Here is a 26,754-nt window from a genome sequence, read left to right on the forward strand (position 1 = left end):
CCTTGGCTTGACAATCATTGTGCCTGAGCCCTGACAATATCCTCACCCCTCCCAATCCAACTCTGAAAGTAACACCTCTGGTCTGGGGCTTGGGGCTGGTGCGTAGCACGCATTCCTGGTTGTCCTAGCTCTCCTTCTATGCTCCCACTCAGGGAGATATAAACTATGTAACCTTCCCTCGTGGAAATTAAACATGGCAGATAAAGGCCTATTGCTCTGTATAGCTGGCCAGTTGGTCTAATTTTCTGAAAATTCCCATTTAAACTCTAAGTGCCAGGGTAGTTACAGCCTACTGGGCTAGTCTATATACAGGGTGTCCCCAAAGTTGACACTACACACCACACACACACACAACACACACACACACACACAACACACACACACATACACATATTTATGCATACTTGCTTATAGAAAGAAAGAAAGAAAGAAAGAAAGGAAGGAAGGAAGGAAGGAAGGAAGGAAGGAAGGAAGGAAGGAAGAAGGAAAGAAAGAAGGAAAGAAAGAAAGAAAGAAAGAAAGAAAGAAAGAAAGAAAGAAAGAAAGAAAGAAAGAAGAAAAAGAAGAAAGGAAGGAAGAAAAGAAGAAAGGATGAAAGGAAGGAAGGAAGGAAGGAAGGAAGGAAGGAAGGAAGGAAGGAAGGAAGGAAGGAAGGAGGGAGGGAGGGAGGGAGGAATGAAGGGAAGAAGAAAGGAAGAGGCTCTTTCTCTTATTTTTGTATCCCTGATACCTAGCACAGTATGTGGCACACAGTAGGTGTTTAATACATAGTAGGTATTTAAACAAGTAGGTATTTAATGTTTGTTAGTTGAGGTATAGTTAGTGCATATAGCTAAAAACTATAAGCCTTTTGAAATATCCTATATATGATATATCATAATAGCACCTCCCTCACAGGGTTGTTGTAAGGACAAAATGTGATATTTACCACATGCTCTGCAAACCTTAATGAACTATGAAATGCTAATTATTATTATTCTATGTGAAGTCACACACACACACACACACACACACACACACACACACATCCTCTGGAAGTACTAATAAAAGATAACCCAGTAAGATCTCACTAAGCCTGCTTTAATTTTCTGATAACGGTAGGCAGTCATTGGTAACATCCAATTTCAAAGAAATAATTAATGTGCTAAAATCCATAAAACTTCCTGTTTTCTTTGGCAGTTTCTTTTCTTTTTTTTTTTTTGGCAATTGGGGTTAAGTGACTTGCCCAAGGTCACACAGCTAGTAAGTGTCAAGTGTTTGGTCTGAGTCTGGATTTGAACTCAGGTCCTCCTGACTTCAGGGTCAGTGCTCTATCCACTGTGCCACCCAGCTGCCCCTAAATTTCCTGTTTTCTTAAGTATGTTTCACACTCCCTTAAAATCTTATTTGCTGGGGCAGCTAGGTGGCACAGTGAATAGAGCACCGGCCCTGGAGTTAGGAGGGCCTGAGTTCAAATTTGACCTCAGACACTTGACCCTTACTAGCTGTGTGACCCTGGGGAAGTCTCTTAACCCCATTGCCTAGCCAAAAATAAACAAAAATCATATTTGCACTATTAATTTTCTTCAGTAGGCCCTCTCTCCTCAGAAAGAATAAAGGTGAATTTTATATCCAAGGCAAATTATCAAATATTTTGAATTAGTGGACCCTAAAATAATACAGATTCACAAAGTACTTAGCATTTCACATTTGAAAACATTTTGAAATGATGGAATGGTTTTTTACACATTCAGAGAAACACAGGACTGAGAATGATTTGTGTGTTCTAAATGGATGTATGAGGAAAAAAAACTGCTTCAAACCTGAGTAAAGTATTTAATGCTACTCCTATAATATAACAACTAAGCACACATAGACGTACCTTCTTGCTAATCCAAAATCAATAATTTTTATTTGTTTGGCGTCCCGATTCACACACAGGATGTTCTCAGGCTGCCAGGAGAAAGACATTAGAAAGGATAGCAGTTATCATTCAACTGAATTGTACTTGAACCGTGACTAAATATAGGAGAGTGCACAGGATGAGCCTATCAGGGCTTTTGGTCTGGCGTGCATTTGTTTTTGTGGGTATTTTCTTCTTTAATTATGCGGCATTTGAGGTTCTAGGTAGTCTGCCAAGACCGCCTTCTCCTCTTCATGGCTTTGCCATTTAACGTAGTACATAAGTTCAGACATAGGCCTTCTCTAGGGAAGTCAGGGAAGCGGAATATTGCTAAGATGTTTTCTCAGGTTTGACATTTAACTTCCAAAATTATTAACTATGATTTCTACTCTAGTCGGGGGAGAATTCTCATTCTACAGACATATGTTTTCAACCTAGTTCCAACCGACAGCTGGTTTTCCTTATTAGCCACCCTGAAAATGAAAGAAATTTTTTATATTCTTTTGACACTTCAAACTTGCCTCTGGAGCCCAAAGAGCATGCCTACATTAATTTTTTTTTATCCATTTTCACATTTTTGCAGCTATGGTCCTATTGTTTACATCCTAAGCACAAGTCTTTCCCTTGAAATGTGGTACTAACTCTGCTATCTGGAGTTCTCCAGTGAAGCAACAAAAGAGAAATGTTAGAAGTAATAGCATTCAGACTTTGTAGACTATCTTTCAATTCAGTATGACACAATTTGTTTATTAGAATGATCCTCTTAGGTTAGGGGAACTCAATTGCATAGCCAAGAAAGGATTTCCCTAATGTTTTTTTTTTTACTGAAACAAAAGTAGAACTCTAAACTTAACTTAAAATTCTGGTAGAGAGCACTTGAAATTTCTGTAGGGGCATGGAGTCAAGTAGATCAGCTTCTGGTCCTTCTACTATGAACTAAACTATGTGAAATTGATGAACATCCTTGTCCCTCACTTTTATCATCTGACAAGTGGCTAGAATGAGGCCAACCCTGTCTTTACTAATAGGGTTGTAGTGAAAATTGAATGAGAGGATAATAGCTATAAAATTGGTTTGAAAAAGAAAAATTGGTTTTCTAACTGCAACATATTATTGTTAATTAGAAGGCTGTGCAACATTTCCCTTTCGATACTCTTGAATTTCTCTCCCTTGAAGTGAAGTTGGGGTCACTGAGTTTTGAAGCCTTTTATTAGAATAAGTTCAAACTACATTGTGTGTAGACATTTAGCCATTAATTATCTCTAAAAGCTACAGTATCATGCTCCAGTAACTGAAAGGCAGCATGGGACAGTGGGTCCCCATCCACTGGATTTGAGAGTCAGGAAAACCTGGGTTCAGATCTTGCTTCAGATACTCATTAGCTATGTGACCCTGGGCAAGTCATTTACTCGTTCTGTGCCTCAGTTTCTTCATCTGAAAAATGAAGGGGTTAGATCTGATGGCCTTTAAGATTCTTCCCAGCTCTAAATCTAAATTCCTATGCTCAATCATATTGAAAGTTTTTGAAATATTAAGGAATACTTTTGCAGAATAACTTTACTTTTTTAAGATTTTTGGGAACAGAGCCATTTGGGGAACTTTTCCAAATGTCTTTTATGATCTGTACAGGTTTTTTGTCATTTACTCAAGCAAATTAGGCCCAAGAAGGCCTTGATGAAATGGCTGCCTGACTGCAAGTCCTCAATAGTTAACATATTACAAACTTCTATCAGGAGTCATCAGGTCTATAGCTCATTATTGCCTATTTCCAGACTGATCAGGGCCCTTTAGGACTTTCTGTGGAATATTCACACTGAATTATGAATGCTTGGCAAAAGCTCATAGAATTATGCTCTGTTCCTAACCAAATGCTCTCAAGTATTTATAAAAATCTCTATATACCCTTACCCCCCACAATGAACTAGGAATAGGGATGGACAATACACGTATACGAGGGGAGTTCAGAGCTAAATTAGAGCAAGAAAGATGAATGTGAAGGAATCTATTTAGATGGTGTAAATTCATTCAGTTCTGCAAAAATATACATTTGCTTTCTTTCCTTTCTTTCTTCCCTCTCTCCTTCCTCTTTCCTTTTCCTTACCTTCCAATCTTATTAAGTACCTCTTATATACATAGCACTGTGGTGGAGGATGCAGAGATATAACTGGTCCCTGCCTTCGTAGAGCATGTGTACATATTCAGCTGTTTTAGTTGCCATGACACTGGTGTGTATGTGTATGAATACGTATATGAACATATATTTGGGTTTGGTAGCTAAGTAGTATAGTGGATAGTTGTTGTTTGTCCTTCGTTAGCAAAGAGGACCAATGATATCACAGGTGATGTCTTGACTTGCACATGAATTGGATTTAAGTGAGGTAGAGTTGCTCAAAATCATCAGTCTCTTCCTGAGTCATTGAAGTCCAGTGGCAAGACAAAAGTTAAGACTGCTGGAGATGGCCCAAGATGCAGTGAATGACCTTGGCATTTTCAATGTCTAACTAAGCCCTAAGCATTTCACAGCACCTGCTTCAGCTGTCTTCACGGGAACAAATTGTTCTTACCTACCCATTATACTGGGAGAAGTCTTCAAGTGCTTTAGGTAGACAGCCGCCCCCAATTCATTGACAGGTTTGGGACCTGTCGGTTACCCTTAACCTGGTTTAGTCTGTCTGCCGACATAGTTTACTGGGGTGCAACCACTGTACATGCTACAGCTTCTTGGGAGCCACAGGTGAGAGTTGGTTGAAAGTAATACTCGACTTGGAATTAGGAAGACCTAAGTTCAAATCCATTCTCAGATACTTACTATCTTGTGCTGACCTCTTTCAATCTGTTTCCTCATGTGTAAAATGCGGATGATAGCACCCATCTCACAGAGTTGTTGTGAGGATCAAATGAAATCACATACACAAAACACTTTGCAAACCTTAAAGTGCTATATAAATGCTAGCTATTATTATTATTATTATCATATATTCCTCCTGGTTCACTATTATCAGGCTGGTGTAGTCCGAGAGCTCTGAAAATGTCTGATCCATACACATTCAGAGCTCATAGGCTTTTGAACTGGAAGAAATCTGAGAGATGATGGACTCCAACCCCCTCATTTTATAAAAGAGAAGATAACAGGGTGTTCTGTTCCATCAGGCCAATTCACTAGAATGTGGGTGGGGTTTTGTTATTGTTTACTGATTGTAAGTCCAATTCTGAGATTGGAAGTAAGGGGTAAAGAAAGGCAAGGTAGAGGAGTAAGGGGAAGGAAGGCCCTCCTTCTCTCTCTGGCAGCCTGGTGCCATCCATTCCTCTGCCCCCTTCTGCTCTGCTCCTGGGCATTTCTGCCTAGCTCCCTATCTCCCCAGCATACTACTTAATTCTCTATCATCCCTGAAAATTAGGAGCTTAAAAGATCCCTAGAGATACCTGAAGATTGGGGAGAGTCGGCTAGCCTGATTTCAACTAGGAGAACTCTGATTTGTTTGAAATCCTCCCACACACACATCTGAAAATAATGAGAGGTGCTCAAGAGACTGCTAACCATTCCAACCAGCCCTTTAGTAGGCATGACACTGCCATGAGAGCTGCATAAAGGTAGAGAGCATATTGTATGTGAACTCTGCATCGCCCCCAACACTAAACCCAAGTAATTTAGCAGGTGCTTAATTCAATTGTGGAATTGGACATGGGGGGCTCCTAATAATTGACCCTGAAACATTAGTACAGCACAAATGGGGGGAAAAAAGTTTGAGGAAAGGGTTCTTATCTCCTAAGTTAACCATGATATAAGTGATGTAAATGGCAAGGCATGATGTCCCAGGGGACACAAACATATGTTCAGAGCCAGATGGCAAAGGTTAACATTTTACATGATACAAAGCACATACTCTACCTTCAGATCTAAGTGAAGGATGTACATTTGATGCATGTGTTTTATCCCCTCACAGATCTGCTTGATGAAGAGAATGGTATCCAACTCAGTCAAATTGCAGTTTTCGTCAATAATTCGATCAAACAGTTCACCTCCATCCACACTATAGAGAAAAGCGGCATTAAAAATTTATAGAGCGTTTTTTTTAAGCATTCATTGAGTGCCTCATAGAGAGCACTGAGCAGTAATTTATACTCTGTAATTACCAAGATAGAGAGGGCATGTTATGGTGGAGAGAGAACTAGCTTTAGTCAGGCAAACTTGGGTTCCAATCAGGCCTTTGCCAGAGCCTGGCTATTGTCTAACCTTTCAGTGGCCCTAGGCAACTATCTAGGACTAGTGCTGATCTTTACTGGGAAATAGGATTCCCTTAAGAAATCTCAGTTCCAGGCAAAACAAACAAAAGAACATAGTATTTCCTTCTCAAAGTCCTTGGCTATATTTTATTAACGCCCTTGTAACACTTTTTCTTGTTTGTTTTCTGTTTTGTTTGTTTGTTTGTTTTGGAGATAATTGGGGTTAAGTGATTTGCCCAGGGTCACATGGCTAGCAAGTGTCTGAGGCAGGATCTAAACTCATATCCACCTGACTCCAGGGCTGGTGCTTTCATAGGTATGCTTCTGTCTTTGCTCCTTTAGCAGCTTGGCTCTTTAAAAAGGAGGCCACATGGAAGTCCTGGTTTCGCACACTTACAACATTAATTTCATGAATGCTAAGACCTGCAGAACTTTTTATGCAATTAATACAAAACTTAACTGAGTCCAAATTTATTATACTCTAAGTAAATAATGAATCCGAGCACAGCAGCCAGGAGAAAGCCTGAGGAAAGGCTAAGTAGCAGGTGGAAATTGATAGAGGACTGCTGCAAGTATGTTAGAGCTATAGAACTGAAAAGCAACAAGGTGGTACGGTGGGTAGAAGTGGACTAGGAGTAGGGAAGTTCTGAGTTCAGATCTGGAGTGGGACATCTACTGTGCCATTCTGAGTATGTCATTCAACCTTTTTGTGCCTCCGTTTCATCAGCTGTGGTAAAATGGGGGTAATAATAGCACCTACATCCCAAGGTTGTTGTGAGGATCAAATGAAATAATATTTGCAAAGTGTTCTGCAATTCTTAAAGTGCTATGTAAATGCTAGCTATTATTAGTATATCCCTGAGTAGCATTGAAATGTAAACTGCCTATAAGACTAGAAGTTTCTTGAGGGTAGGGACTGTGACATTTTTTTCCCTTTTTGTGTCTCCAGTACCTAGAAGAGTGTCATACACATAGTTGGGGATAGTTAAGGATGATTATTTTCATAAGCAGCAGTCCAGGAACAAATATTTCACAGAGTTCATTGTTACTATTTAGGACTGTTCTCATAATGTTTAACCTTGATTATTCCTGTTTTATAAAATAATTTTGATTTATTTAATAAATGCTGGATGTGTAGTCCTTTTCGTACAGAAAAAGCCTTTTAATTTCAATTTTTTTTAAATATTGAGCTCTGAAATTTGATGAGTTTGCTATCAATGGTCAAATTCACGATGACTGACAGATAAACTTATCTGGCTCAAAAATATGCAATGTTGTTCAGATACATATTATAGTTTGACCTGAGACAGTGGATCTGCTAAAGTCCCACTCAGGTGTCAGTTAACAAGCATTTAACTAAAAGTTTACTAGAGGCCAGGCACTGTGCTAAGGACTGGGGATATGAAGAAAGGTACATAGTAGGTGCTTAATGAATGCTATTGGACTGACTGACTGACTGACTGACTGACTGACTAACCTTTGAGGCTTCTGACCAGTAGACCAGCATGGGAAACAGTGACAGGGAAGCTGGGTTTAGCTGAGTCAATTCTGTATCCTTGCCAAATATCATTTCTCTGCTATGACTAAGTAAGCCTCCTTTTGGTAACTATTAGATGGATGAGTGTTTCATCTGATTCCAATCTTGAACATGTGATACTACAACATGCCTGGCCTCTGCCAAGGTGAACTTAGGTCCTCAAAGGCTATGCCAGGATGTATAAAGATAGAGAACCTTTGATTATGACCTTGGCAAGAGATAGTGTGTCAACTGTTTGAGGACCAGCCAAGGTAATTTCAGAAAGGCTCATCACCACAAAGTAATAACCTTTTTTTGGCCTCAGTAACTCAAGGATGGGCAGCTAGGTGGTGCAGTGTATAGAGTGCTGGGCCTGGAGTCAGGAAGACTCATCTTCCTGAGTTCAAATCTGGCCTCAGACTCTAGCTGTGTCACCCTGGGCAAGTCACTTAATCCTGTTTGCCTCAGTTTCCTCACCTATAAAATGAGCTGGACAAGGAAATGACAAAAACCATTCCAGTATCTTTGTTAAGAAAGTCCCAAATGGGGTCACAAAGAATTGAACATGACTGAAATGACCAGACAGCAACACTCAAGGATAAGGCCTATCAAGGTATGTAAGAGTTATGATTTCCATCAGTGGATTGGGTATGTAGACTAATGAAGCGGCAGAACCTTGGAGTACTAAACGGAAATGGAAAAAGCACTGGGCTTGGAATTACTGGACCTCAGCTGTAATTCATCTTTGCTACTTCCTCAGTATCCTTGGGCAAATCACATAATCCTCTGGTCTTCAGCATACTCATCTATAAATTAAGAAAGCCAGGTGAGCCCTTATGTCCTTTCAATTCTTGACTCTATGATGCCATAAATATAAGATCCCATAAGTATTCTACAAAATATAGAGCATACAGACCTTTGAAGCAATCACAGTCAGTCAATAAGCATTTATTAAGCACCTACTATGTGCCAGGAGCTGTACCCATACTATTTATCATGCATGGAAACATTGATGAACAATTTCTCCAGAGTAGTGGAAAGAGTGCTGGACTTGAGAGCTGGGGGATATGAATTCAAATACCTCCTAGCTGTGTGACCCTGAAGAAATCACTACGTACCTTTCAAAGCCTCAGTTTCTTCACATCAAATGAAATGGGTGGGGGAGAGGAATACTACCTATTTCACAAGGCTACTATGAAAAAAGCACTTTTTAAACCTTCAAATGCTTTGCAAAAGTAAGCAACTATTTATAAGATTTTACGGTTTTCTTAAAAGTCGGTATCAACAGCCTGCAAATCCTGCAGCCTTGAAAGGGTTACTGAACTACAGCAGTAATTGTAAAATATGGTGGAAAATATTATCATTGTGGCAATCTAAGCTTTGAAGGGGAAATGGAAAAGGAAGAAAGATAGGGAAAATCAACAAGGAAAAGAAAACACATACTATTCCATCACCAGGACAATGTCATTCTTGGACTCAAAGGCATCGTAGAGTTGGATGAGATTCACGTGGTCCAGCTGGTTCATGACACTGATTTCATTCATCACTTCATCCTGGAAGGAAGGAAGCAAGGGCTCTTAGGGCTGTTTTAAATGTAGCAAGAATGAGGAGGGGGAAAGTCCACATTACTCAGTACCTACTTTTTCCTTTACCCCTCTGGTCTTAATGATTTTGGCTGCTAATTTCAGACCTGTGGCTTTTTCTTCACATTTGTGTACTTGGCCAAACCGTCCTCTGGAAAATAAAAATAGAACATAAGAAACAATGTGATCATACAGTTCTAAGCACTAGTGGTCAACCTGGAACATGGCAATAGTTTCCCATTTAGATGTTTCCATGTGCTCTTAATGAACAAATCAAATGAGTGCACTGTTATCCTGGTGGTTTTGCTTCTGAGGCCATATGGGCAGGCCAACAGTACACATCCTGTACCAGATTCCATCCAGTTTTAATCTTCTAGATAAATCCAATCATACTGAACGTATCTGGATTTAATAGGGATAGCTCTGCTAGCATTCTAATATAATCACTCTTGCATGTGGGCTTGAGCTTAAAATGCAAAAGATTTAGATTTCCAAAGTTACATAAGGAGAGGTCCCTTTGATCACATCTTTAACTTTGCAAAATAAGACACCGTCTGTAACCCAATGAATTCCCAACTCTAAATATTGTTTCTCAGTTTATAAGCCAAAGAACGGGACGGTTTCTAACTAGGCTTGAAATTGGTTTGGTCTCTATGCCTTTCAGAGATAACAGCATCAGAGATGAATCAACCCAATAAATGCTGCATTTAGCCACTGCCACCCTCCGACCCATCTGTTTGAGCTTGAGCGTGATTAAGAATCCTTTCAGAGTGTTTAATTATGTAACATATATGGTTACCAGTTCTAGGCTGGCATCCATTTAGGAAGATTTCAAGATTTTTCTTCATCAACACTCCTCTGCTGAGTAAATTCTTGTAATCAAGTATTGCTTACCCTCCTAAGATTTCCCTCCTGTTCACAGTATAGAGACTATTCACGGCTGTCTGTCTGGTTGTGACAATCCTGTGATCAAATGGGGCAGGGGGAGCAGGACATCGTCTATAAGAGGAAGAAAAAAAAGAGAGAGAATCATCTCTTCTATTTCCAGTTCTTCCAGTACCACCTATTAATATGCTCTGTGCTAAAAGTTTCCTCATTTCACAATCAAATGGCCATGTTTTATTCCTAGTGAATTAAAACTTTAGATAAACATTTCATGTTTACTTTAATTGTTAACATCATGCATTACAAGAATAGAAAGCTGATGCTGATGTTTTAAAAGAAAGCGTCTCAGGATGAATGAGCCACTTATTGTCTGCACTATCTTTAGGACTCCTAGGCTTACAAACATCAAATAGAGTTTAAGAATTTCCAGTCCGAATATTGTTCTATTGAATACCCCTCCCAAATTCTAGACTATTTTGAACAAAGGATAAGAAATGATTTGGAATATCATCAAAAGAATTATTGAAACTGTAAGTTATTTTAATCAGAGTTCAGAGAAAGAAAAAAAATGTAGGGTTTTCTTAATGCTATTAATACTTTAAAATTTTTATAGATCACTTTCCAAAATATTTTAGACTTTAAATAAAGTCCAAGGCACAAAACTGATTTTCCTCTTACTGGAAATGAAACACCCTGTAAAATTGGATAAATTTTAATTCTAAAAACTACTTAAGTTTTCATAGTCCCTAACCTTAGTCTCTAGTGGGAAAGGAACCTGCTACAGCCTAAATTCAACCAAGCAGCATCATCAGTAACAATAATTCCTTAGCAGCCATTTTCTTTTCTATTTCTATCTCTTTTCAAAGCTGGTAATTCATTATTCATTCATTACTCATGTATCCATTAATTCATTCCACTCATTCCTTCACCTTCATTAACTCACACCTTACTTCACTCACTCATCTGTTCAATAAGCATTCATTTAATTAAGCATTGACTGTGTATGTACTATGGGCCAATGCAAATAAAGCAGAGGTCTCAGTTCTTCACCTCCCAGATCTTCCGATTTAGTTCATTGATATAGGAAAATCCCAATAATCTAAAAAGGGAAGAATCAAACTCATTTGCAGTAGATTCAAAGCCATAACTATGGGAAACATCTGGAGCTTTTCCCAGAAGCAGGGGAAGGGATGGGGAGAAGAAGGGGATTATAGACATCATTGACATCACTGTGCCTCAAAACATCCCCAAACGGATTAGAGGAGAAAGGTAACCCCTAGAGAAGGCAGGGGAGCAGACAAGTAGATGACAGGGAAAGAGGTGAAGGGAATGGGCTGTCCCTCTCCTGGCATGACTATCCCCCCATCCATGGTTGAACTGTCTCTTCAAGGGCCCATCTACACTTTAAAGCACACTTCCATTCTCAATAGAATTTTCTCCAGGTACCAGGATTTCTAGTTATTGTTCTGGTTATGCTGTCCACATTTGATTTTGACACTTCAAATATTATGAATGTGATTGAAAAAGATTATCAGAGAACTATGTGATTGGGTTCCATCTATCTCTACATATTTTTAAAAATAGAGGTTTTAAGAATATTTCATTACTGTCTTTTCAGACTATTAGGCTAACTACAATTTTTTAAAAAATGATTGTTGAAAAGAGTTAATACTGGAAAAGAGACTATTTCCTACCAAATGGTATCTCCAGCTCTTTCCCTTTGGCAGTAAGCTTTGCTAGAGGGCCATTTTTGATCCTGGGTGACTCCTGAAGCTTCCCCAGTAGGCTGCCCAGGGACTGCTTTATCTTGGTGGGCTCCTTAGCTTTGCATTTGTCAGCTGTGCCTTCTGCATCAACTCTGCTCTTCTTCTTGCCATCGATGAGTAGGCTTCCATCATTCACCCTCCGCTTACTGCTGTGGTCAGCCAGAGCAGCTAGCTCAGCATTCTGGGAATGGGGACTTGTGGATGGGCCTCCTTGGGTTCTTGCTGAAGAATTATCCTTTTCATTGTCATTAAATCTAAAAATATAATATTGGTGAAGCTCTTAATTCAGAAAATAAAGATAAAAAACATTCTAGAAATGGATATTTCTCAGAAAGAGAATGCTAAAACATGAAAATAATCTGTTTTTATCTTTTGTGACAAATGGTATTCTTACAGAATTAACTCTCAGACACTTTCCTCATAACAGCTATATGTGCAGATAGATCATAGATATACACATATATATGCCAAACATACACATATACAAATACATATAGCAGATATCTATACATACATAATATATATATAATGGAGACACATATAGGTATCTCCTACATATATGTTATATATGTATGACCAAACAAATACAGAGACACACTATTTTCCTCCAATGTAAGTTTGTTAAAGGTAGGGGCTATTTTGTTTTTGTATATCTACAGATACAGATATAGATATAGATCTCAACAGCTAGGTGGCCCAGTGAATAGAGTGGAGGAAGACTCTGCTTTCTGAGTTCCAGTCTGGCCTCAGACACTAACTAGCTCTGTGACCCTGGGCAAGTCACTTAACCCTGTTGGCCTCAGTTTCCTCATCTGTCAAATGACCTGAAGGAGGAAATGGCAAATCACTCCAGTATCTTTGCCAAGAAAACCTCATGTGGGGTCACAAAGGGTCAGGCATGACTAAAATGACCCAACAACAACAAAAAGTAGTGTCTGTGTGTTTGTGTGTGTGTGTGTGTGTGTACGCAAAATACATACAAAGCAGACACACGTTACCCTTGCAGGGATGAAGGGAAGTTGGTGTGGGGGAGAGGAAAGACCAGGAAAGGCTTCATGTTATAAGGAAACCAGGGATTCCAAGATCCAAAAGCCAACTCATTCTAAATCCACTTATTTTACTATCATCTAGACCAGAGATGTCAAACACTGGGGCACCTGCAATAATCTCAAACTAGAGTAAACTGTAATTGGGAAATATTTGTCAAAATGAAAATGCAGTAGAATATAGATAATGCTAATATGTGGTTTTCTAAGTCAATTATGTGGCCTGCAGGGATGCTCACGTACTAAAAATAGTGCATGTGGCCCCATTTCTATTTGAGTTTGACACCACAGATCTAGAAAATATCTTTCTACATTTTACACAAAAGGTTTTGTTTATCAAAACATTTACTTATAAAAACTTTATTAAAACTTAGATAAACTATATCTATAACATTCCCTTTCTAGAAAAAGGAAATTGAGTTGGTCTTTCATGAACTGTTCTTGATGAACAGGATATGAATAGGTTAAGAAAGGTGAATTACTCTGACAAAGATCACACAGGAATGATAAAACCAGGACTCATGTCTTAGTTTTTTTGCCTCTAATGATCAACATTGCCTGGAGGCATTGTTTTATTCATATTCACTTTGATCAATTGATTTTCATTAGATTCTCAATATTAATATCAAGTTAATTAAAATTTATTGATATTATATAATTATAATTAATATAAAATAATAAATATTGAATTATATAATATATACTTACATTATATATAGTTATATATTATTAAAATTAAATATTAAAGCTTAATATTAAAGACAGTAATTTAATAAGTTACTTTTCACACAGTCATAATAAAGTTTTGAAATAATGCCCATTATGAGACTCAGAGTGACAGAAATTCTTTAGATACAGATTATCAAGCTATAGCTTCACCTAATCTATTAATTTTATTTTGGATTACAGGCTAGATTTGCCCTACAGTCATTAAACAAAACTTAAAACAAAAACTTTACTTCTCTGAAAAACTGGCCAATATCAGTTTCATCAGTTTCTGTAGAACTGTGGAGAGAGCACTGAGCCTGAAATCAGTAATACCTAAGTCCAAATCTGGCTTTGTATGCTCTATTAACTGTGTGAACCCAGGCAAGTCTCTTAACCTCTGTCTGCCTTATTTTCCTCAACTATAAAATAGGGATAATAATAGCACCTACCTTCCAGGATTTTTGTAAGGATAAAATGAGATCATATTTGTAAAAAGCTGCGCAATGTTAGCTATGATGATGGTGATGATGATGATGATGATGATGATGATGATGATGATGATGATGATTACCAAGTGGGGAAGAGGGATTAATAGGCAGTGAAATAAAGAAAGGCAAGCAAATAAGAAAAAGAAAAAGTAGCAAAAGAAGATGGATAACCCACAAGAGACGCACAATCAGTTCCCAATTACTGAGGCCATGAATGTCATCTCTTAGACTTTGATAATTACTATCTTTAGTGAAAAAAAAGTAATAGCATGGAACTCAGGATAACTTGGGTTTTAGCCCTGGCTCTATCACTCACCAACTGGGTGAACCTGTGCAAAACTTTCCATAGGATTTGGGGCTGGTAGGAATCTTAAGGAACATTTAGTCCAATTTCCTCATTTCATATGAGGAAGCTAAGTTATGTGACTTACCTAAGACAACACAAAGTGTGAAAAAGTCAAAATTTGAAGCCTGGTCTTCTGACTTTAAATGATTGATGCATTTCTCACTGAATAATGACTGCTTCTCTGGGCCTCAATGTCCCAATACCAGAGTTGCCTAGCTCTCAGAGACAGTATGAGGACTCAATTAGATAGTATAGACAAACACTTTATAAACTACAGACATTATAAAATGGCATGTAAGACTTCATTGGTGCTGCTATTCATTTAATGTGCGAAATTGTAATGAGCACAAGTTGTTTGTCCTTCATTCTCAAAGAGGACCATGACATCAGGAAGGTGCTGCCATGACTTGCAAGTGAATTGGATTTAAGTGAGGGAGGGCTGTGCAAAGTCACCAGCCTCACTTTCTCCTCCAGAGCCATCTGGGTCCAGTGGCCAGATATAGATCAGGACAACTCGAGATGGCCCCCAATGAGCACATTGGGTTATTACAGACTAGGAAGACAATCTGTGCTTTAAACTAGAGGTGTGAAACACACAGCCCACAACACTGCCATGTAGTGACTGAACCAGATTAAAATGTAATTAGGAAATATTTAACAAAGTAAATTAAAATGTAACAGAACATATATAATGTTAATCTATGCTTCAGTCAATATGAGGCCAGCAGAGATCTTTTTTTTTTTTAAGGCAATTAGGGTTAAGTGACTTGCCCAGAGTCACACAGCCAGTAAGTGTCAAGTGTTTGGTCTGAGGCCGGATTTGAACTCAGGTCCTCCTGACTTCAGGGCCAGTGCTCTATCCACTGCACCATCTAGCTGCCCCTCAGAGATCTTAATGTACTGTTTAGTGGCCTCTGTTTGTATTTGACTTTGACACTACTGATTCAAACCTGACCTTGCACAGAATTTCTTTCCATCAGTTTTATCAACCTGTTGTGTTGGAAGCAAACTCTTATACCTTTCTACTGTTTCATTTATTGCAGATGTTGATCCTTCCTTCCAAGTTTCTTGTTCATTGGTATCTCCTTTAGCATGAAGTACATTCTTCTCTCTTTTGCAGACCAGACTGTCTTGAGATCCCTTCACATCTCCCAAAGCTTTGAGTTTCTCCACAATGTCTTGATTATCTCCCCTAATGGTTACCTCTTCTTGTCTCCCCATCTTTGATGCTTCTTTTTCAATAGTATCCTCTCTACACTCTTCTCTAGAAGTAAAATCTTCTACCTTGCTTTGAAATCTTCCTGTGGGAGAACTTTTTTGAATGAGGGAGGTACAAGCCTTTTCAGCATTCTCCTTGTTGAGTTTATGAATCTTTTCTTTGTCTGAGCAGGCTTGGTTCTTCTGAGCAGATCTCTCTAGAAGCCAATACAAAGAACCGTTATTTTCATAGAAGATTCAAGAGATTAGTATAATTTGATGATATAATAGGTGCCATTCCCCTTTCCCTACTTCTCTCTTTCCCTTCTCCCCTGTATATACGCATGGATATATAAATATTAAAACACACACACACACACACATACATATATGTACATACATACATACATACATTACACGGATAACCACATTTATAAATAGTTCTGTGAGTTCCATAGGTATAGAGAACTAGGGCCTCCCAATGTGGAAACTCCCTCCATTGATGCCAGATCTTCAATAACTCATCTATAGCTTATAGTCTTAGAGAGTCAGAGACAAGGCTTGAGCCCAGGTCTTCCTGACTACAAGGTCAGTTCTGCCTTCCATCAAATATGATATTATACATCTCAACCACATACACACACACACACATGTATTCATGCATACACACTCTTTTTCCTCTTAGTAAATATGAACTTTAAACAGAGCAAGATGAAGTAAGATGATGGAGCAATTGCCAATTTGTTATGGTTTTTTTTTACAGAAGTTTTCCCTACATGCATTCAATGGGGGCATGAAGCCAAATAACTATAAATCAAAGGATACAGCCTCCCTAAATCATAATCTATAAATTCATCTTTCATGTGGTCAAGAACGATTCAGTTAAACAAAAATCTTTTTATCCTTGAATCCTACCTGTGGGGTCTAGAGTTCTGTTCTTTGTAACACACGCTTCCTTCAGACTTAAATGATGCCACACTGTCTCCTTTGCCTGTGGATATACAATTAAGATACTTTAGAATGCACTTCCAGCTTCTAGGAAATGCTCCAGAGTTATTGGGAGGAAGGTTAGTCTGAAATAAAGAATGCTTTAAAACAAATATAATGCTATTACTTTCAAGTAGCAAGATAACAAGATTTTGAATTGGCATGCACCTGGGAAAACTATTCCAAAGCCTTCTTTTTATAGAAGAAGAGAATGAATATATACAGCAACTAAAATGTTATGATTTATTATTGCTTAGTGGAGGAGGCCCAACTTTAATTAACAGATAATGATTTTTTAAATTAACATATTCAAGAATCAGCCTGAGTAATCCTGTTGTTGTTGAGTCGTGTCTGATTCTTCGTGACCCCATTTGTGGTTTTCTTGGCAAAGATACTGGAGTGGCTTGCTATTTCCTTCTCCCACTCATTTTACAAATGAGGAATTGAGGCAAACAGGGTTAAGTGACTTGCCCAGGGTTACACAGCTAGTAAGTATCTGAGGCTGGATTTGAATTCATAAAGATGAGTCTTTCTGATTCCAAGCCTAGTGCTCTATCCACTGTACCATCTAGCTGCCTGAGTAATCCTGACTTGTGATTTATTTTGCAAACATATTATTTGTATGTAAATAGGCCCTTTCAACCTTCTAGAGAGTTAGTTTTCTTGGGCAAACATTGCTCTAACAATCTTCTTTACACTGTTAATGGGCTGTGGAAAATTCTGTTTATAAAGCTGGGACTAAGGTAAACATTAGTTCTTTTGCTGTGTGAACATAATAAATTCCCAATTTGTGAAGTTCAAATTAAATGTAGGAATTCTTTTTGTGTATAGGTTGGGTATACTTTATAATAGAATCTAATTCTCTTATTATTGGGGTATTCTCTCTCTCATTCAGGATGTTTTAATAAATGACAACTTTCAATATATTAAGTAAAATCAAAGCTTGGGGTTACAGTCATCACTCTCTGTTATATGCTAAATGTTCTACAAAAAGTTAAATTAGACATGGTCTGCTTCCAACAGTTACTAATCTTAACAATCACATATCTGGAGGCAGGGTGGTACAGTGGAAAGAGTATTGGATTGGAAGTTGAATTCCATCTGTCCAATTTATTATACGTGTGACTTTGGACACTTAACATCTCTGGACCTTAATCTCCTCATCTATAAAAATGAGATGGCTAGATTAGATGATCTCTAAGGGTTTTTCCATTGATAAAACTTTGATTCTATGATTGTTAGAAAATATTTATCAAACACTTTTTAATTCATTCCATTCAACAAGTAATTACTAAGTGTTACTATGTGCTAGGTACCAGAGATCCAAAGACAAAAAGAAATAACTTTTGCCCTCAAGGTGCTTAAACTGTATTGAAAGTGTTCAAGATATATGCATATAAGTAAATAGAAAATCTATAGCAAATAAACACAAACAACTTGCTGGAAGTGGAGGGGAGACAGAATTAATAAGGGAAAGGGGAAGTTAAGAAAAGCCTAGTGGTAGAAGCTACACTGAAGTTGAAACAGTGTTTTGAAATGAGTTTGACAGATATGGAGGAGTGCAAAGATATATTAGCCAGAGTCAGGAGCTATGATAACCTGGAATTTCTACATACAGATTCTAAGAAATGGAGTTAAGGAGGAACAGCATTCCAGACATGGGAGATAACCTGTACAAAACCTTGGTGGTGAAAAAAAAAACCCACAACTTGGTGGTGGAAGCCAGAATGTTGTGTATAGTGGAAGATTGTCAACCAGGCCATTTTGGCTAGAATACATAGTAAATGAGGAGAAATAGCATGAAAAGGTCAAGAGAGCTAGGCTACAGCTACAATGTAAAGAATTCTAGATGCCAAATTAAAAAAGCACTTTTTTAATACAAGGCACTGCTCTACTAATGTTTGTAATGCAAAGAAATACAAAATGTGGTTCCATCTCTCCATCAGGATACATGCAAACTAAGGAGACCTAAGGGAAATCATCCAGCAAGGCATGTAGAATCCCTCTAGGGACCTCAAAGGAGAATAGAGACAAGGGTCTGCACAGAAGGAGAAGGTAAAGAGGAGGTGTGATCAATACCAATGAAAAGAATGATCACATCCTTCAGTTCACAGATCCACCAAAGCATTTCTAGCATCTAAAAGGGTCTTAAGTAGAGTAGACCCTCAGTATATGTTTGTTGAATTGAATTGTTGACATGCACAGAACAATGTAGAAGAGAATAAGCTTCAGTTATCTTATACCAACTGAGCCCACCAGGTGACAACCTTGGTTGCCCTCCATGTCAGGTTTGGTCTCAGGTGAATAAGCAGTGGGCCTGTTAACAGAACCAGTGGGACAGAGGCCCAAGATTTGACCTTGCATGTAGCCATGTGTCAAAACTGCCGGGTATTAACTAGCCTCCTAAGGGATAAGAAAGATTTTTTTCCCACCAGGTTAGAACTCTGTAACATCACAGAGCCACAAACAAAGGTCAAAGAAGGATTTAGGTTAATTAAGTTTCCAAGTGTGAACTAATGGGTCGGTAAATGAAAGTCAGCTACACAAGATTAAAGGATAGCTAGGGGTACTATGTTTCACTCAAATATAGGCTCATAAGCCACCCTTTTGAGCTATTAGGCAAATCCTTGGCCATGAATTGCTCTTACTCAATCGATGTGTCATAGCTGACAACTATTACAAGTTTTGGTGGGAAATATCCACATTTATGGAGTGTCTATTGGGAGGCGAAAGGCCAGAAAAGAAAAATGCTTGGGTGGAAAAGAAGATATAAATATAGGAATTTCCTATAAAATAGGAAATTAATGAGTTGTATGGGTAGAGATGAAATCAGAAATAGAGAAAGATTTACTTATATGCGGCTAGGCAGTATGGTTTTTTTTGTTTGTTTGTTAGTTTTTAAGGAGCAGTAGATTTAGGGTCAGAACCCTACATCTTTCACTTGTAGCCTCAGGGAAGTCATATGACTTGCCTGGACTTTAATTTCTTCTTCTGTCTCTAAATAAGGAGGTGAGATTAGTTAATCTACATTATGATCATTTGAGCTAGATTGGTACAGTTAGAAGTATCTCAACACAGCTAGCTTAACTATAATTTTCAAAGACTTTCACCCAAATCAATAAAATCATAAATTTCTTTAAACTTCCCAATAAGCATTTGTCTTAAGAATCATCCTATATTTATAGGTAATATTGTTGTCACTCCTATGGAATTTATGTAAATTCATGGTTGGTATTTATTTTGGGTGTATACATAGTAGTTTGAATATGGTTACATAATGGGTGCTCCTTCCCTACTTCCTTCTCATCTTGGAAGATGCCTCTACTCCCTTCCCCACTTGGTGAATTCTAACCATGAAACATCCTTCGAGAAATGCCCAAGCTCACTTCTCTCTCAGCTCCTCTCTACCTTGTCCCTTTTTCAACTCCCTTTTTATGTGTTGTCTTCTCCCCATTCCAATGTAAGCTCCTTGAGGATAGGAACTATCTTTGGTTTTGCTTGTATTTGTAATCCCCTCACTTAGTACTTGGCACAGTAAGCACTTAATAAATGCTCTATTTATCTATTTGATATTGAAGAATTAGCAGCAACCATTACCTTCTTAGAAAAACACCAAGTTAAAAATTTAGTGCTAGCATCTGATAGAAGAGAACTGGGGTAAGTGCTAGCCCTGCAGAGTGATACCCAGCAGAACAACTGGCGATGGAACTATAGTATGAATCATTGTGCCTTCTTTCTCCTAGTATACAAAGACTCTTCTGGTAGATGAGGCTAAAAAGAAATAAGGAGAAGAAGGTAGAGAACTTATGGTTTACCCCTCCTGACAGAAGCCTGGATATACAAATGGGGTAGAGAGAATAACTGGAGGAGCCATTAGCACAAATGTTCAGAGAAAGGTAGGAAAGAAGATCTAGGGAAAGAGAATGTTGGACACAGGTGATGTGAGCAATTTTACTGTTTCTCAGCAATAGGTAGAAGCAACAATTAATTTGGGCATTTTAAGGAAAAGGAAACTGACTCCTTTAGGGTCAGACATTCCAGTCCCCATAAATAAAGAGTAATACCTTCCCCCAAGAGGTTGTCATATGTGACTATGAACCAGAAGAATGATCTTGCTTTAATTAATAAATAAAAGTTATTCATAATTAGCACATCAAAGTACAAGCCTAAGCAGAGCCAATCTCAGTATACTGAAAAGCAATCCTTGGTAAGGGCAGCTAGGTGGTACGGTGATTAGAAACCTGAGCCTGGAGTCAAGAAGGTTCATCTTCCTGAGTTCAAATCCAGCCCCAGACACTTACTAGCTGTATGACTCTGGGCAAATCACTGTTTGCCTCAGTTTCCTCTTCTGTAAAATGAGCTAGAGAAGGAAATGGCAAACCACTCTAGTATCTTAGCCAAGAAAACCCCAAATTGGGTCATGAAGAGTTGGCCACAACTAAAGAAAACTGAACAGCATTCTTTGTAAATGAGTGCTTTTAACCTTCTTGCAAACATGAATCTCTTAAGTAGAGAAATATTTCTTTTATAATTTCACTCACACCATGCTGATGGATGGAAGCTAGCCACAATCCTGTTACCTTCTCTCATAACTGGCTTCTCATCAGAGAGAGAAACTGATCCAAATAAGCTATTGAGGAAGGAAGGGCATAGCTGCTCTAAATGAGTTATGTGGAATCCTCTATTATGTAGCTATTTCACCTCATGGATTGGTGCCTTAAGGAAGAGGGTAGGGGTCCTAGAGAGTGAGAAGGCAATTAACTGTGTCTGTAATTCTCACCCTCAGGCAGCTTATGCACGTGGGTTTTGTTTGGTATCCATCCCAGAGTAATGGGTCTGTTCACCAGAAGGGCATGTCTAATATGACATGGTAATTCAGACACAATCCAGGCCTTATTCTGCAAAGGTAATTGGTCTGAGATTTTACCCATCCTTCCAGAAGCCTATTTGAGAGCTCCAGTCATAACACCAGGAGCCATTTTCAAATCATTATAGTTCATATAGTTTATAGCTGTCTCTAAGTGGAGTTTCTGAAAGCTGTGACATCATTCTTGATCTGTAGCAGTCAGACATTCCAGTCCACATTTAGAAATACAAGTGTAATACCCTCCCCCAAAGAACCACATACATTAATAATATCACACGTGACTATCAACAGGAAAAATGACTTAAAAATAGCCAATGCCGTTTGTATTTCCTAATGTAATACTGACATCTAGAGGAACTTTGTACTAAAAAGACTTCCAATACATTTTTTTTCTAATTTTCTCATTACTAACTCCCTTATAGAGAACTCAACATTAAGTAATTTTAGTTACTGCTTCTAAAGTATGATAGGTACTAAAATAGGAAAATAAAACATTTGAGATATTTTCAGTATGCTACTTTCTATAGGACATGGCTCTAGTGTCAGGGGGCCTAGATTCAAATCCTGCTTTTGAAGTTTACTATTTGTATAACTGGTGGGTCAATGGATAGAAAAAAAGTCTTCAAGCTCCCATAAAGGAGCTGAGGGAAAAAGGAGATGCAGGATCACCTTGCCTTGGAGAGAAGAGGGAATGTTTCTGTCCTGACACATCTCATACCTAATCACCCAAGCAGCCTCACTCCCAGAGTCCTGCCCTCTTCCCCGCTTTTTATGCCCCTCAAATCCAACTGGCTTCTTATAACTTCCTTTTCCCTAGTCCCATGTTCCTTTTGCTTAGCATGTCAGGATCTGGGTTCCTCTTTGAGTCTCTCTATTTGACTCAGTCAAATGGCTGGTCAAGATCCCCCGAGATATGGCCTATCATTCTTCATGCAATCTGTTTCCTTTCATATTAAACCAGAACACTAATTTGCACTGTGTGGTACAAAGAGGTCACCTAGTGAGGCTACATCTTTTATAGTAACTTAGTATTTTATTTTCATCCCTTTCTTATTATTAGGTCTTGCCCTCCCTCTGAGATTAATGGCAGCCAGGTAGCATAGTGGATAGAGTGCTGGGCCTGGAATCAGAAAGATTCATCTTCCTGAGTTCAAATTGCCAGATTTGACATTTACAATCAGACATTTACTATCTGTGTGTCCCTGGATAAGTCACTTAACCCTGTTTGCCTCAGTTTCCTCATCTGTCAAATGAACTAGAGAAGGAAATGGCAAACCACTCCTGTATCTTTGCCAAGAAAATCCAAATGGGGTCATGAAGAGTTGGACACGACTGAAAAATGAAAAATGTCTGAACAACAACAAATCCCTCTGAGATTACTTTCCATCTACTTGGTAATATATTTCATATGTACATAATTATTTGAATGTTGTTTCCCGTTAGACCATGAGCTCCTTGAGAGCCAATTTTTTGCCTTTCTTTGTATCCCCACTATTTGTGCATATAGTAGGAGCTTAATAAATGCCAGTTGACCTTGGGATGAGTGACAATCTGTTGTATTTTTTAATAGGGTCTGTGATTTCATGGGTACGGTTTGCTTCTGCGAAGGAACCCCTAGGCCAAAACAGATCCACACCTGTCCAGCAACTTGTAATCTCAGAGGGTTACCTAAAGGCAATGAGGGTAAGTGATTTGTCCAAGTAAATATGTGTCAGAGGCCAGCCTTGTTCAGGTCTTCTTGATGCAGACCAGCTCTCTCTGTAAACCCATTAGTCATTTCAATGACAACTTTCTTCAAGGTTCCCAAAGAGATTCATCCACTGTTATCTGGTAAATAAATGATGGCAGACGGGGAAGACCCTGAGAAATAAAGTCACTTGCTCAAGGTTACCAAGCATTAGAAATAGGATCTGGATTTCGGGCCTCTCTGTCCTGTCTTCTAGGCCATGCTGTTTTTCAGAATCTGATTTTCTAAAGTCCATATTTTGTCTGAGAGTCTCTTACTTCAGGCAGCAAGGAGCAAAGCACCCAAATGCATTTATCAGGTTTAGGGGGAAAAAATGCTCTGCTTACAGTTTGGGTTCTTTTTTTTATTTCTGAAAAACACTGCTTCCTTTAGAAGTTAAACATGCCCCATGTAAATGTACGTTTTTTAATAACAGTAACAAAAACACACGCAGAAGAAAATGAGATTGGAAGGGGTATAACAGCTATTATTTTGTTTAAATGATTGTTTGACATTATAGATTAAATGCTAGAAGGGACCTAGAGGTCACATCTTCCAGCTCCCTCCTTGCACAGATGAGGAAGCTTAAGTGACTCATCAAAGATTATATAGGTAGTTGTTGTTCAGTCATTCTCAGACTCTTCATGACTCCATTTGGGGTTTTCTTGGCACAAGTACTAGAGTGTTTTGCCAATTCCTTCTCCAACTCATTTTACAGATGAGGAAGTTGAAGCAAACACAGTTAAGTGACTTGCCCAGGATCACACACATAGTAAGTGTCTGAGGTAGGATTTGAACTCAGGTATTCCTGACCCTAGGCCCAGCACTGTATCTACTTTGGAACCTGGCTACCCCATAGCTAGTTAGTGGCCGAAGAGACAGGCTTTGAACCTAAGACCTCTTCCTCCAAATCTATTGTTGTTTGCAATGAATAATGCCACATTTCCCTAAACAGATTACAAGTAGTTTGGACTTTGTTGTCGGTTTATATCTGATTTCATTTTTTTTAATTCAGTTTTCTTAAATGGGGTTTTGATAGTTAAGTTTATAATTTCAGAATGTCAATCTAACAAAACACCAATGTAAATTTGACAGTAAAAGGACAGGTATGGGACTGTCGTCCTACTTATAGAAGAAATTCTTTCAGCAGTCTTGCCTGAACAGGAAAAAAAAAATTCCCGTGTTGCAGAGGGACTCATTTCTGCTTTACCTGAGCCTCCCAATAGGACTAGATCCCTACTAGGTGGCGTAATGGATAGAGCATTGGACCTGGAGTCAGGAGGATTTGAGTTCAAATCCAGCCTCAGGCATCTATTAGCTCAGTGACCCTAAACAAGTTATTTACTCTCTCTCAACCTCAGTTTCCTCTTCTGTAACATGGAGATAATAATAGCACTCTGCTATGAGAATGAACTAAGATGACATTTGCAAAGTGCTTTGTGGACCCTAAGGTGGTGTATAAATTTTTAATCATTCCTTTTCCTCTGCTCTTAGTTATCTTTCTTCTGAGCCAAAGAACAATAAAAAAGGAGACTGGACAGAATTTCTAACTTGAACCCAAAGACTCTCTTGATATAGGCCACCTGAACAAATTAGACATTGGTCACATTATCTATTGTGCTAGTTCCATTAATTTGTGTTTTCTTAAAGTCATCTGTGAATAAGACTAACCAAGGACACATGGTAAAACATTAAAGTTTTTCTGTCTGGCCCCAGAGGACAGAATTAGAAACAATGGGTATAAATTGCAAAGAGGCAAAATTCAGGTTTGCTTTAAGAGAAAATTTCCTAATGACTAAAGTTATTTAAAAATGGAAGAGGCTGCCTTAGGGGGTCAGCGGGTTCCCTCTCATTGGAGGTCTTCCATCCAAGGTTGGATGTATATCACTGGGTATGTGTGGTTTCTTTTTTTGGACAAGGGTTGGACAAGATAGCCATGGAGGTCCTTTCCAATTGGAATTTTGTGATTCTGTAATATACTTTGGGACTCTCAACTCTGAGTGGTATGCAAATTATTTTGTAGCCTTTACATTATTTTATATTAATGCAGTAATGGTAGAAAGACCATGGCATAGTGGAAAAAAGGCTAGTATGGAAGCCAGAAAGACCTGGGTTCAAGTCCTGTATATGACGCATATTGGCAGTATAACCCTGAACAAATCACTTAACTTATAGCAAAGTAACTATATTTGTATTGGTAGAGAGGGTTTCCAAAGTGGGAGTTCTTCATGCTGATGAAATAATAGATCCAGACCAAAAACCTCAAACAATATAAGCATGGTTAAGAAACAATTGAGGTAACTAGGTGGCATAGAGGATAAAGTTAAGAGGACTTGAGTTCAAATTCAGCCTCAGAAAGTTACTAGCCATGTGACCCTTGGCAAGTCACTTAACACCAACTGCCTCAAAAAGAAAGAAAAACAATTGGCAATGACCACCAGTAATCAAGTATGTTTATTGTGAAAGGGAGGCAGCTGGTAGAGTAGATAGAAAGCTGGCTTCAGGGCCAAGACATGATTTCAATTTCTTCCTCTTACACATTGGCTGTGTGACCCTGGACAAGTTACTTACCATCTCAGTGCCCTGGGCAAATCTCTCTTTAACTATAAATAAAGTTGCAGAAGAGATGCTGACCCACATTGGTAGCCTCAGTGGGTGCACTCCAATATCCACACAATCACAGGTTCAGTCCAAAATAAATTATAAAAGGATATAAACCTCTTAACAAGACAGGCACTTTAGTCCAAACATTGGGTGTCAATGTCTACCTGGGACATGGATTTACCCTCCTTCATTCCTGTGTGTGATAATATAGTTGCTATTCTAGTTTCCTAATCTGAACACAGACACATTCCGTTACAGAGCACACTGGGATCCATGTTTTCCTATACATAGTGGAGCCACTTAGAAAGACTTGAGCTCCATGAGAAAAAGTTTTTGAGCCCCCCCAGCAATCCCACTGGACCAAAGGCATGCTTTTCTCACCAACTGATGTAGGGACTGAGCCTTTAAAGAGAAAGACCTCACACATCTCTTTTGATGTGTTATACTCCAGTCACAGAGCCCCAGAGCTTCCCTGCCTTCTATTCATTACTTAGGCTAGCTACTTTCCAGCAGTCAATGCTTCTCAAACAGCTGGGCTATGTTGGATACTACTTGAAATGCCTTTTTTTTTTTTTTGCTCTGAAACCCCTGGCTGAGGGCAGAAGTCACATGCCCTTGCCAGATGCCTTAAGGAGATCTCGACATCATTTCAAGGAATGCTTAGACTTTCACACACCTCACACTGCAGAATTGGCTGCAGGACATTCCTTTCAACCTTCTAACATCTTCCATTTGTGGGATAAAACCAGACCTAATGATTTATCTGCCCTGTACTGTGTGCCTTTCATATGACTGTTTAATGAAATTCTAAAATGAATGCTCTTTTTTTAAGCATTTGGAAATTAATATACTGAAAAAGGTAAATCCAGACTTGAAAACTAATGAAAAAATTGTAGCCATTTATTCCAACCTCATTAAACCTCTAGTAA

General features: G+C 38.5%; 1 protein-coding gene across 1 annotated transcript in view; it reads right to left on the bottom strand.

The window, feature by feature from the left end:
- Positions 1 to 26,754, bottom strand: part of MYLK4 (myosin light chain kinase family member 4) — a 116,308-nt gene that overhangs the window by 15,954 nt on the left and 73,600 nt on the right. Inside the window, exons 2-10 of the mRNA XM_078151792.1 lie at positions 16,557 to 16,632; positions 15,463 to 15,859; positions 11,785 to 12,110; positions 11,050 to 11,053; positions 10,100 to 10,204; positions 9,263 to 9,356; positions 9,066 to 9,175; positions 5,772 to 5,913; positions 1,862 to 1,932 (exon numbers count right to left, since the gene is read on the bottom strand). Of these exons, the coding sequence (XP_078007918.1) occupies positions 1,862 to 1,932; positions 5,772 to 5,913; positions 9,066 to 9,175; positions 9,263 to 9,356; positions 10,100 to 10,204; positions 11,050 to 11,053; positions 11,785 to 12,110; positions 15,463 to 15,859; positions 16,557 to 16,632 (1,325 nt within the window). The remainder of the gene's footprint in view (positions 1 to 1,861; positions 1,933 to 5,771; positions 5,914 to 9,065; positions 9,176 to 9,262; positions 9,357 to 10,099; positions 10,205 to 11,049; positions 11,054 to 11,784; positions 12,111 to 15,462; positions 15,860 to 16,556; positions 16,633 to 26,754) is intronic.

This window comes from Phascolarctos cinereus, unplaced genomic scaffold, assembly GCF_003287225.1.
Source record: "Phascolarctos cinereus isolate Bilbo 61053 unplaced genomic scaffold, phaCin_HiC Scaffold_4;HRSCAF=312, whole genome shotgun sequence".
NCBI classification, from domain to species: Eukaryota; Metazoa; Chordata; class Mammalia; order Diprotodontia; family Phascolarctidae; genus Phascolarctos; species Phascolarctos cinereus.